The sequence below is a fragment of the Nicotiana attenuata genome, chromosome 7 (genome assembly GCF_001879085.1).
Source record: "Nicotiana attenuata strain UT chromosome 7, NIATTr2, whole genome shotgun sequence".
Classification (NCBI taxonomy): domain Eukaryota; kingdom Viridiplantae; phylum Streptophyta; class Magnoliopsida; order Solanales; family Solanaceae; genus Nicotiana; species Nicotiana attenuata.
Window position 1 is genome coordinate 2,917,332 of NC_031995.1, and position 13,346 is coordinate 2,930,677.

Below are 13,346 nucleotides of genomic sequence, written 5' to 3' on the forward strand. Positions count from 1 at the left end.
TTTTTGCTCGTACTTACTGATTATTTTACTAAATGGGTAGATGCAGGAGCCTTCAACAGGTACGAGAAAAGGAAGTCCAGGACTTTATTTGGCGAAATATCATATGCCGATTTGGTGTACCAAAAGAAATCGTATGTGACAATGGCCCTCAATTATCGGAGCTCAAGTCACAGAGTTTTTGAGAGTTGGCAAATTAAAAGGATTACATCTACACCATATCACCCAGTGGGTAATGGGCAAGCATAATCAACAAACAAAGTCATAATCAACAATTTAAAGAAACGATTAGAGGAGTCTAAGGGTAATTGGCCTGAAGTGTTACCCGGAGTTTTATGGGCATATCGCACAACAACAGAAACAAGCACAGGTGAAACACCCTTCTCTTTAGTTTATGGAGCTGAGGCATTGATCCCGGTTGAATTAGGAGAACCAAGCACAAGATTCTTACAAGCAACACAAGAGTCTAATGATGAAGAGATGCGGGTCAATTTGGATCTACTGGAAGGCAGGAGAGAAGCTGCGTTAATAAGAATGGCAGCACAAAAACAAGTGATCGAACGATATTACAACAGGAAAGCACGCCTGAGATTCTTCAAAATTGGGGACTTCGTGCTTAAAAAGGTTTTTCAATCTACAAAGGCAGCCAACGCAGGTAAACTAAGTCCAACCTGGGAAGGACCCTACAGAGTTCGTGATATTGCAGGAAAAGGAGCATATGAATTGGAAACAATGGACGGGAAGGTGCTTCCTTCACATTGGAATGCTGTTCATTTGAAGAGATACTACTTCTAAGGAAAAACCCACGGTCAGGTATCACCATGTTAAATTTTATTTTTTGAATTGTTGAAATTTTACTAACGATTTTAGATGATAGGCAAAACGCTAACCCGTACTAAATGATGAGTCACGACCTGTAAGGCAAAATGGAATAAACTAAAATTCCTGGCCCAGGGTTACAATTATTCTGATAGAAATTTAAACGGGTTAAGCAGTCTTCATCTATATTCGTACCTCCGAGTCCCGTATGTATTTTCTTTTCAGGAAAAGGACCAAATGAGAGAAACTATCAAGTGCTCGAGGCTTCATACTTCAACACTCAAACACTTGGGGGACTACATAATATACACAAGTATATATAAAGAGGGCAGAGAAGATTGAAGAAAAATCAAGCCTGAAAAAAAAGAAAACCTTACTGTAGTTAGGGTAAAAGCTATGTACTAAAGCAGGTTGTAAAGAAAAACCTTGCATTTATTGTTCTAAAACGGGTTATAAAGAAAAACCTCGTGTTTATTATTTTTTCTTAAAAATCTGTTACAAGGAAAAACAGTTACGAGAAAGTTATAGATGTAATTCAAATACATGTAAGATGTTATTCAAAACTTGTCAAGGCTCAAAATAAAAACTTGTCAATGTTATTCCAAAGAAACATGTGTGTTCCTATTTCTTTTATCGTATGTTAACACCATTATGAAGTTGAGACGTCTTCTTCATTAAGTGTCGAAATATAAAAGGGCCCTCTTTTATGGAACTCATGTTATTTAGTCATGAGATTAACAAAAGCATTTTCAAAAAACAAAAATGCAGACTATTCATTAAGTCCTTGAAAATAAAAGGCAAGAATAGAACAGACGAAAGTTTAATAAACACTTCTTAAAAGACTAAGTATAAACTTAGTCGTCAAGCTGTTTATACAAAAATCCCCTTGACAAGACTTGGGGACTTGTACTTCTAAAATCAACCCTCAACTGATAACCAAGGGTTTGATTACAAACAAAAACTTTCAAAAGAATCCAAAAACTTTAAACAAAGTTTTCCAAACAGGTACCTGCAAAAAGGGAATTTAAAGCAAATGTAAATCTTTTCACTAAGAAGAAAGAACCGAGGAAGGATCATCAGCAGGCTCAACTGGAACAACATCGTCGATAGAAGCGGGTTGATCTTCAATCGCAGCAATTGGTGCATCAACAGACGAAGTCTCAGCCTGGCTTGCAACAAGAGGCACGGTTGGGCTTGAAGAAGGTACAACACCCGAGGCAATTTCAGCTTTCATGGGAACTTCAGCTTCGGGAACTTCAATCGCGGGTGAAGGGAAGTCCAGTGATTGTTTAGCTTTTTCAATGGTCTCCATAACTTTAGCTAACTCTGACTCCAGATTGAAGTTTTCTTGGCTAGCTTCGACTAAAGCATCACGCCGAGAGTTCAGAAAAGCCCAGCTTACATCAACGGCAGCCTTATCTTCAAGAAGCTCATAATCTCTTTCCCAAGTAACAATTTCATTCTTGAGTTCTTCATTTTCAGCCAAAGCTAAGTTGTAAGAGGCTTGGAGAGAGGCATGAGATTTTTCTAAGGCATGCACCTTTCCCTCAGAAGTTCGCAGATCTTCTTGTGTCTGAGTCAAATTCTGTATCAAATCTCCAGCATAAACTTCTTTTTGACTTAAAAGAGCTTTCAACTCTCTAATCTCCTCACTTGCCTTAGATAATTGCTCTGAGAAAGAAGACTCGAGACGCTCTCTTTCTTTCTCTGCCTGACTTGAAGAAGCCTTGGCAACCGCAAGCTCTGAGGATAATGCTCTTATCTGCTGTTCCAGGTTATTCTTGTTCTCTTGCAAATCTTCTATAGTAATTTGTGCACTATTGAATTGTTCCTTCCAATTAGCCGCTTCCAACTGAAAGTCACGAGCTACCCTCTCTGAATCAAGAACCGCCTTTTCAGAGTCACGTGCCACCTTTTCTAATAGAGAAACTCTGCTCATCAGCTCTGTACCAATGAGATTGGCCTGAAAATGATAAGGGGGGAAAATAAGAATTCTAGAGAAAAATTTTGCAAAGTAAAGAAAGAAGGAAAATACCTTCAAGGTAGCATGAACTATGTCGTTCATCAAAGTCAGACAGCTATGGCTATTCATTTTTTCTTTATCAATTGGGCCAATTAGGGGCTCAAGCCAAATATCTGCCTGACCAGATTTCCTCAGAAGGCTGTTGTTAGCAGGAACTTCGATAGTCACGCTCCTCATAGCAACGCTTCTATTTGAAGAACCCTCTTCTGGATGATGGGTAGTAGAAGGATGAACTGCCAAAGGAGGAGCGGTAGAAGAAGTAAAAACAGCAGAGAGAGGTACAGAAGCAGATGGAGTAGGTAAGGAAGGGATCAAAGGCACGATAGGAGAAGGAAAAGAAGGAATTGAAGATATGGGAGTTGAAGACAAGGGAAGTTCGTCTAAAACAGGCCCTAACTCACCACTCTCGAAACCACTAACAAAAAGCTAGTTAACAGAATCACGAGTGTCACAAGGGGTAACAACGTCATCATCAGAAACGAGATGAACAGGCTCGGTCGGAGAAAGATGATGAGAAACTTCAGCTTCATCAGAGACGATACGTCTCCTAACTCTTGGCCTTGTTATCAAGGAACCATCCTCATCTTCTTCCTCGGAGTCATCTTCTTCAATGGTTTTTCTTTTCAAGAGTATATCCTGAGCCCTTTCTAAAGAAATTTGAGTTCCTGAAGAGGAACGAGAGGCCGCAACTGCTTCAGCAGTAACACCTCGAATAGCAAATCCTGACAAAGAGAAGGATGAAAGTTAAAGCAATAAAGGGAAAATTTTTTACATACGAGAAAGAAAAAAGCTCATACCGTGAGTTTTTACTTTCCAACCATGACGATTGGAAATAAATTTCCAAGACCTAGCCTCCATAGGCGCGATCTTCAACAGTTTATCTACCCAACCACGAAAATTGGAAACGTTCTCCACAACTGCCATGGTTGCTAAAAAAAAAATAAAGTTAAAGGAATTGATAAACTCGAAAGAAAAAGGTACGAGAGGGATGAGAGACTTACGTGCAAAGTTCCACTTCTCAGGGAAGGGAACGTTTTGTTCACCCACTAAACCAACTGTGGGGGCAGCAACAAATCGAGCATACCAGCCACGATCCTTATCATCTTCTGGGCTCACCAAAACCCTCTTACTCCTAGCCACTAAGGTAAAGACGCCATTGCGAAAAAGTCTAGGGGAGTATAGATGAATTAGGTGAGGGAAGGTGAAATTAACATCTGCCAAATTGGCCAGATGTCTTAAACAAGCAACAGCCCTCCATACCAGCGGGCCAATCTGTGCTAAGCAAACTTTGAAGAAGCGACAGAAATCGAGAATCACTGGATCAATAGCTGGTTTAAAACCAAGAGTAAAAGGGTATGTGTAAATAAAAGAAAGTCCAGTCATATAGGAAGTAATTCTTTGATTTAGATTGGGGATTACAATGGGAAAATCGTTACTCCAATGACAATCTTTGCGGACTATGGAAGCTAAAATCTCTGTAATCAAAGTGGGGTAAGCATCGGCACGATCTAGACCAGAAACTTGGGTTTGAAGTGATTGTCTATCATGGTGAAAAGATAAATCGTTAGGGACTATCTCTTGTACCAAGGGTTCCTGTAATGGTTCAGAGGCCTCCTTTCTCTTAGAAGATGATTTTTGGGGTAAAAGAACCTCTAGTTCTAGAGGAAGAACCAGGGCTAGGAGAAGGCATGGGCAGAACCACCACCACGAGAGGATCCTAAGCTACAAAGTCTCCCACCCCTTCTATGTCTAACAGGGGCATTGGGAAAATTATCTAAAATAGGAACTCTCCTAGGGTTTGGGTTCGAAGAAGACATGATGAGGAAGAAGAAGAAGTAAACAGAGATTTGCACAGTTCAAATGTTCGAGAAAAAAGTTTTATGTGGTAAAAGGTGAAAGGTAAAATTGTATTTATACTGATGGGTAACCGTCAAAAGTAAAAATGCAGTAATGGAAGGGTCGCAATAATGGTAACTGGTACTTCATGAACAGTGGAGCCGAAAAGAAAGCCTGAGAAAGTGTTGCAAACTGTGGAACCAATAAGAAGATGACACGTGTCTAATGCATTAAATGGAAGTGATAATTGAAGCGTCAACTCTGTCAGAGCATTAATAGTAACAAAAATTCTCCTTTAATGAATTCCATTTCCCAAATATTCAAACTGATGAATAAATGGAAAGTGGGGGGACTATCTGTTTGGGAAAATTGTATTTATATGTATATGGTGACGTGTCATGACACGTAGATTGGTCAAACAGTCAAAGAATTAAAGTTGGTTAACAGATACGAGCAACAACAGATACGAGCAAGTTAAATGGAGGAGGCGCGAGCAGTCATACAAGTAATTCAACGCTCGTACCTATTCAAGACATTTAAAGGTCAAAGATCGTGAAGAGTCAAAGGAATGAATCTAACAGCAAAAAAGAGCCCAGATACAACATTTAATGAGTATTAAATACTGGAAATGTTAGAGAATATGTATTTAATGTATATGATTGCATAACGTAACATTTAAAGTCATTAATTGCCCATAATAGCCTTATTATAACAAAGGTAAGGCTCGTATCCCCAAAATAGCTATAAAAGGGGAAGGACCAAACAATTGTAGACACAAGAAAACACTATTGGAATATACTTTGATTTACTTGCTTTCTGATCATATTATCCACAAATTTCTTTCTCTACATATTTTCCTGATTATCAGTAACCCGTATTCTTCTAAATTCTAGCTTTGACTAAAAATCTATTTTTTTGGTTAAACACCTCCCACATTTAATGTTTGTATGATATGATTGGATACTTTAGGGACACCATGGAATCACACTACCAAGAAATTAAGAGCCTGCAATATCCATCCTATGTCAATTGGCAAAGGCTTTAAAGATGGATGAAAAGGAAATGAAAGATCTGTTCACAGATGGTATGCAGTCAATAAGGATGAATTATTATCCTCCTTGCCCTGAGCCAGACAAAACCATTGGCTTAAGTCCTCATTCTGATTCTGATACCCTCACCATACTTCTCCAGCTTAATGATACTGAAGGTCTCCAAGTTCGAAAAGACGGTATTTGGGTTCCTATTAAACCCCTCCCAAATGCTTTGATTGTCAATGTTGGCGATATGATGGAGGTAAATAAATTTTTAATTCCTTGTTATATGTTAAGTCTTACTTGAGATGTTCAAAATTCTAAATTTTCTTGAAAGTGTTTAATTCAGGTAAATGTGTTAATTGATTTGGCAGATAGTGAGCAATGGTGTTTATAGGAGCATTGAGCACAGAGCAGTTGTAAACTCAAACAAAGAAAGGCTATCTCTTGCAACATTCAATATCTTTAATCTTGACTCTGAGTTAGGTCCTGCACACAGCCTCATTGGACCACATAATCCTGCAAAATTCCGAAGTATTCGTGTTGAAAATTTTTTGCAGGAATTTTTTGCACGAAAACTTGATGGAAAATTGTTCATTGATTGCATGAAGTTAGAGACGAAGGATGACGAATCCCAGGTCGGATTTGATACTCTACTTGGTTTATTAGCTTATCAATAACATATGAACCTTTTAATAAATTACACTTCCAGCTTGTTTGAATTGTTTGGTACTCCTCATATTGTATTGTATTGTATTGTATCAGATAGTATTAAACTATATTATACTTAGGGGTGTTTGAATTGTTTGGTACTCCTCGTATTGTATTGTATTGTATCAGATAGTATTAAACTATATTATACTTAGGGGTGGAGGCACAAGCCGAATTATGGGTTCTGCTGAATCTAGTAGCTTTTGCTCAAACATTGTATTTGGTATTTAAAATTCATCAAATAAGTTGAGATATTAAATTTAGAATCCAATAACTAACACTTTAAAGTTGTATACTAAATCCAGAATGTAAGGTTAAAATCCTAGCTTCGTCTCTGATTATACTATACTATATTTTATTGTATTATATTGTGTATTTCTATATTGTCGAACTGTTATTCTAAAAATTAATGTTCGTTTTGATTGTATTTATTTATTAATGTATTGTATTTTTAAATCCATTATTACGTAATAAAAAAAAATCAATTTTATGTAACAATCGATACAGTAGGGTGAAATCGTTATATCATATCTCTTTCTTGTTACGCCTTTACTTATTATTTTATAAACCCTGTTGTTTCATTTACCTTTTTTTCTATTTAATTCCACCTTGTATCCTATTAGACATCTCCACCTTATATCCTATTAGACATTTCCACATTTATAGTTTTCTTCCTATCCTATTCCTTTTATCATTTTCCATCTACGTATTCTTTTGGCTAAAATATAAATTGACCGGTCGGTTAAAACTAATTACTTTCGTTAGTTAAAAATATATAAAATATATTATATGTATATAATATAGTAATATACACATGTGTGAAATGCGAATGGCCTAATTGTGAAGATAGCACGTGGCTGCGGGCAATTCCTCGGAAATATTTGAAAACTATAAATTGTTCTTTTTTCACTTTGGATCACGTATGTGACCTCCATTTCGACCAACAAAATATATGAATAGATGGCATTGGAATTAGGATATTAACAAAAAAAAGCATGGAATGAAACTGAAGGTCTCCAAGTCCGAAAAGACTGTATCTGGATGCCTGTAATAAGAATACCCCTCCCAAATGCGTTGATTGTGAATATCGGCGACATGATGGAGGTAAATCACCATTTCCTTCTTGAGTAACTGATTTTTCAAAGGATGATAACGTAGTGATAATTACAGTTTTGCTGCGCAAGTTATAATTTGTGTAAATGTGTGAATTGACTTGGCAGATAGTGAACGATGGTGTTTATAGGAGCATTGAGCACAGAGCAGTTGTAAATTCAGACGAAGAGAGGCTATCTGTTGCTACATTCTATTTCTATAGCTGTATACGTTAGAAATTGGTGCTCGTCTATATCATGATCGGTCAGGGATGAAAGGTGGCGGGTCGAAGCTCGACCCCGGATTGTATCGAATCAAAATACGAAGTCAGATCATTGAGCCCATGACTCCGGAACCGACCCCGACTCCGAATAAGATAGAAGAAAATTTATCAGGCCAAATAACAGAAGGCCGGAATATCCGCAATCGGTCGGTTATCACGGCGGAAATCTCGGCACGTATCAGGGAGAGGCCGATTAGTTAGAAAATTATGAGATTCCCTACCTTTTATAGAGTTGTATTTAGAGTAGGAATACCCTACTATATAAAGGGGGTCTGATCATTTGTAAAACATACTGTAACACGCATTCAAAGGCAATATATTATTATTTCCAGTTCTGATTACTTTGCTACTCTGTTCTGACATCGATTGAGGCAATTTCTGGCTCAAAGGTGACTAACCTTCAAGGCTAACACTGTTCAACTCTTGTGGTTTGCATTCATTTTTCTGTCATTAATTTCAATATTAATCTGTTTTCGCAATTTGTATCAAGTTATATCGCGTATCCTTAAGACCGCGTATAAATTCAATTGTTATTCGTTTTTTAGGGTAAACAGTTTGGTGCCCACCGTGGAGCTAAAGATAATAGTGGTTACCTGGTACAGGCTTTTATAACACATACCATTTTACACTTGTTCTTTGGAGTATCTTTGATTCCAGGACCAAAATGTCGAATTCTCAGTCAGCACCCTTACACGTTGACAATGATTTCGGCCACCACGACGAAAATGATAACATAGCTCTGGGGAACGACGTACTCCCGGTCAATCTCGATGGAGTCCTGGGTGTAGATCCAATCGATGTTAACTCACATGTAGCCATCAACGCAAATTTGGCCGTTGATCCCGAGGGCAGCGTCCTTAGGGATGTTCGATCAGCTGCTCAAAGCACACATGGCGGCAAAGATGGCAAAATCAACCTGCGGATGATCTTCAAAATGTTACAGGCTTAACAGGCAGCGATAGCCCATCTCCAAAATCGGAATCGCCCATCGAGTAGGATTGGGCTCGAGCCGTCCCAGGAACTTATCCACAGAGTTCAATCGATCTCAAAGGAATCGAACGAGAAAGAATTGGGGACCAATCCTGTAATCATGAATATGCTCGAGGAACTAACAAAACGAATTGAGTCGGGGGGAAAAGAAGATTGAGGCAAACGACAAGAAGGTGGAAACTTACAGCTCCAGGATCGATCAAACCTCGGGAGCACCGCCAATATTGAAGGGACTGGATTTCAAAAACTTCGTGCAAAAACCTTTTCCCCCAAGCGCGTCTCCCAAGCCGATCCCCAAGAAGTTCTGCATGCTCGAGATTCCTAAATACAATGGAATGAACGATCCGAACGAGCATGTCACCTCTTACACTTGTGCCGTCAGAGGCAATGATCTAGAGGATGACGAGATCGAATCTGTCTTACTAAAGATATTCGGAGAGACCCTGTCAAAGGGAGGTATGATATGGTATCACAATTTACCCCTAATTCTATTGACTCATTTGCTATGCTTGTAGATTCTTTCGTAAAGGCACACGCCGGGGCTATCAAGGTTGAGACCAGGAAGTCGGACCTTTTTAAGGTAAGACAGAAGGACAACGAAATGCTCAAAGAATTCGTGTCTCGATTCCAAATGGAACGGATGAACCTATCACTGGTCGCTGATGATTGGGACTTTCAAGCCTTTACCCAATGACTCAATATTCGAAGCTCGGTGGCTTCACAACAGTTGAAGCAGAATCTGATAGAGTACCTGGCTGTTACTTAGGCCTATGTGCATAATCAGTACCAATCAAAGATCAGGGTCGAAGACGATCAACTTGGGGCTCCTTCCGGGTCCATTTATCTTATCAGACCCGTCGATAGAATCAAGAGAGATAGTGACCGAGAACCGAGGTTGAACAGAGATCGGTACCATCCATATAATGGAGATCATAGAAACAACGGATCTGGGCGAAGTTTGTGCGTAATGAAAGGAGAAGCGATCGAGGTCAGAGCTCTCGAGGGCTCATGAGCAAGAACGGCTTCGACAGGCCTATCGGACCTAATAAAGCACCACGATTATCAGAATACAACTTTAATGTTGACGCGACTGCCATCGTATCGGCTATCGGACGCATCAAAGATACCAAATGGCCTAGACCTTTACAAACCGACCGATCCAACCCAAAAAGATCCCAACCAAATGTGCAAATATCATGGAACTCATGTCCACATAACGGAGGATTGTCGACAATTGAGAGAAGAAGTAGCCCAGTTATTCAACAACGGGCACCTTCGGGAATTTCTGAGCGATCGAGCCAAGAATCATTTCAGAAACAGGGACTCCAATAACAAATCGAGCAAGAAGAACCTTAACACGTCATTCATATGATCATCGGATGGTTTGATGTTCCTCAAGGTTTGATGTTAAAACGCACCAAAGTATCCATCACGAGGGAGAAACGAACTCGAGATTATATACCAGAAGGAACTTTGTCTTTCAACGACGAGGACGCAGAAGGAATCATGCAGCCCTATAACGATACACTGGTAATAGCTGTACTCATGAATAAATCTCTAGTTAAATGTGTGTTAATTGATCCAGGTAGCTCGGCCAACATCATTCGATCAAGGGTCGTAGAAAAACTCGGCCTACAGGACCAAATCGTACCTACAACCCGAGTGCTAAACGGATTCAACATGGCTTGCGAAACTACTTAGGGGGAAATAACGTTACCGGTAAACGCAGCCGAAACCATCTAGGAGACCAAGTTTTATGTGACCGAAGGGGACATGAGGTAGAACGCCCTGTTCGGGAGACCATGGATCCACAACATGAAGGTTGTGCCCTCGACCCTTCACCAGGTGTTAAAATTTCCAACACCAGAGGGGATTAAAATGATCTACGGGGAGCAACTCGCTGCAAAGGAGATGTTTGCCATCGATGAAATAATTCCGATATCAACACTCTCATCGATACATGAGCCAGGTTCGAAAGCAAAACATGAAGCCAAATAGCAATTACCGATGCCGGCCTCGACCCAACCGGATAAACAGGGGACTGACGAAGACGATGATTACAGGGTTCCTCGATCCTTTATAGTCCCCGATGATTCCGAAGCTACCAAATCAACGGTCGAAGAGTTGGAGCAGGTCATACTGATCGAACATCAGCCAGATCGGAAGGTATACCTGGGCACGGGGTTAACTCTCAAGCTCAGGAAAAAAACTCATTCAATTTCTTTTATCTAACATGGATTGTTTTGCTTGGTACCATCTCGACATAACAGGGATCCCACTGGAGACCACCACTCACAAGCTGAGCCTGGACGTGAAATTCCATCCGGTCAAGCAGAAAAGGAGACCCTAGTCCGAGATCAAGCATGCTTTCATCAAGGACAAGGTAACTAAACTCCTTAAAATAGGGTCCATCCAGGAGGTCAAATACCCGAAATGGTTAGCAAACGTAGTAGTAGTCCCTAAAAAAGGGAACGAACTAAGAATGTGTGGATTATAAAAATCTAAATAAGCCATGCCTCAAAGACTCTTTCCCCTGCCTAACATCGATCGCATGATCGATGCCACGGCCGACCACTAGATCCTCAGTTTCTCGATGCCTACTCCGGGTGTTGATACCCATTTTTTCTCACATATTTTTAAACATATATATATATATATATATATATATATATATAAATATATATACTTTCAAAATATTACATATGCAGTTAAGCATGCATAAGTATTTTTATAATTTTTTCTATAGTTTAAAAGCTCCAAATCAATTTATTTCTTCTCCTTTTATTATATAAATATCCAATAAATTATCCTTCATACTACTTTTCTGATGATTTAGCTATCTAAATTCATAATTTATGCCAACATAGTGTTTAAATAATAATAGTGCATTTTTATAATTACATTTATATTTTTAGGCTAAATTGCACTTCTTTGCAATAATAGCCCATACTAATGTATAATTATATTATTTATGCATAAAATGGTCTTTTATATTTTTAAAATTTTAAATAAATATTTTAAATCATTTTATTGCACAAAGATATTTTTTGGTACTCATTTATTATTTTTATAAATTATTTAGTCATTAAAATTAGCTATTAAAAAACTGGCCCTATTTTCTATTTCAATTCCGATCCAAATTTGACAAAATACCTAGCCCAATTTTAACCTAAACCTACCTAGCCCAAACCTTAATGCTTGACCCGGCCCCAATCTCATTCAATCTCGACCGTTGATCATAGAGATCGACGACAACAATTAACCCCTTCATTTTTTAGTTCCAAACAACCCCCCAAACCCTCTCATTTCTCACCAACCGCCGCCCTGAAATCCCTTTCCTCTCCAAAAGCTCTCAAGCCCTAACCCTAATTTACCCACATCGTCGGTCATCTGCTCCCTTTCATGGTGTTTCCCCACCACCACCAAGCCTCTAATGGCCTCTCGTACGTTGGTATTGCTATCTCTATGGTCCTCGAGGGACCAGGGTTAGTTTTTTGCATCTATGGCCCTTTCTCGCCTGTTTCAGGCTGTTCTAGTTTGATTCCGAGTAAGATCTTCCTATATCTATGGGTTTCTAAGCTTGCTTCTTCACCGCTGTGTTGTTCTTCTCGAAACCCTAATTTCCTCCTTCTGAACTTCTTAGATCTGCACAGATCTGAGATGGTTTCGACCTATTTCATATGAGTTTTGCAAGAACCTTTTGATTATTTACAAGAATCGTCTGATTTTCGGATAATTTTTCATTTTTCTCTAAACTAGGGTTTCCGTAAATTTCTTTTTTCAAAACATTTGATAATTTTGAGTGTTTAATCTTCTGTTTCCTATATGTTTTAACCGATTTTGTTAGGTTTGCTCTAACCTTAACCTGTTTATACTAAAATCCCTAATTTTCCGACATTCTTTGTTTGATTTCTGAGTACTTGTGTACCGACCTTGTTTTGCCTTGGTTCTTGTGATTTTTCTTTAGCCATTTAGATGTCTCGTGATTTTCTTATCCTAATATGCCTCTACTAAGATTCTTGATTCAACTTTTCTACTGATTCTATATGTCTATGTTCATTCTGACTATTCATGGTAAGGCTGTATTTTTTCTCCTTAAATTAGGGTTGTTTGGAATTTTTTGATTTACCAATTTGCTTCGTTAAAACCTATGTGTTGAATCCGGACTATATTTGGATTGTCTGCGATATTTTCTAACTCTTTACGTGATTTTCTCTTTTAATTAAACCCTTGATTATTCTGAAATTCTTATTTTGGTCTGATTGAACTCTTTTCATTAACAAAATCTTTGATTCTTACTGGTTTACTCGGTTTGATTGAACTTCTTTCCTTAATTAGTTTTCTCTTACCTTATTTGTTATTTGCTGATTCTTTCTAATTATTTCCTTAATTGAACTACCGTTCATTCACCCCTAATTGCCTACTCTATACCCAAGTCTTACTTGATTCCCTTCCTTAAATACCTGTCTTGCTTTTACCGTTGATTGATTATCCGTTGATTAAGGGGAGAACATACTAATTTTATGTGTGTGATTGATTCTATAAGTTTCCTAATTTTTACATG

General features: G+C 38.6%; 1 protein-coding gene across 1 annotated transcript; it reads left to right on the plus strand.

Annotated features, from left to right (window-relative positions):
* On the plus strand, positions 5,704–7,993 carry LOC109229779 (codeine O-demethylase-like). The gene is made up of 4 exons (XM_019395334.1): positions 5,704–5,968; positions 6,081–6,344; positions 7,638–7,734; positions 7,779–7,993. Exons 1-4 carry the CDS (start codon positions 5,723–5,725, stop codon positions 7,991–7,993), a joined length of 822 nt encoding a protein of 273 aa, XP_019250879.1. The 5' UTR covers positions 5,704–5,722.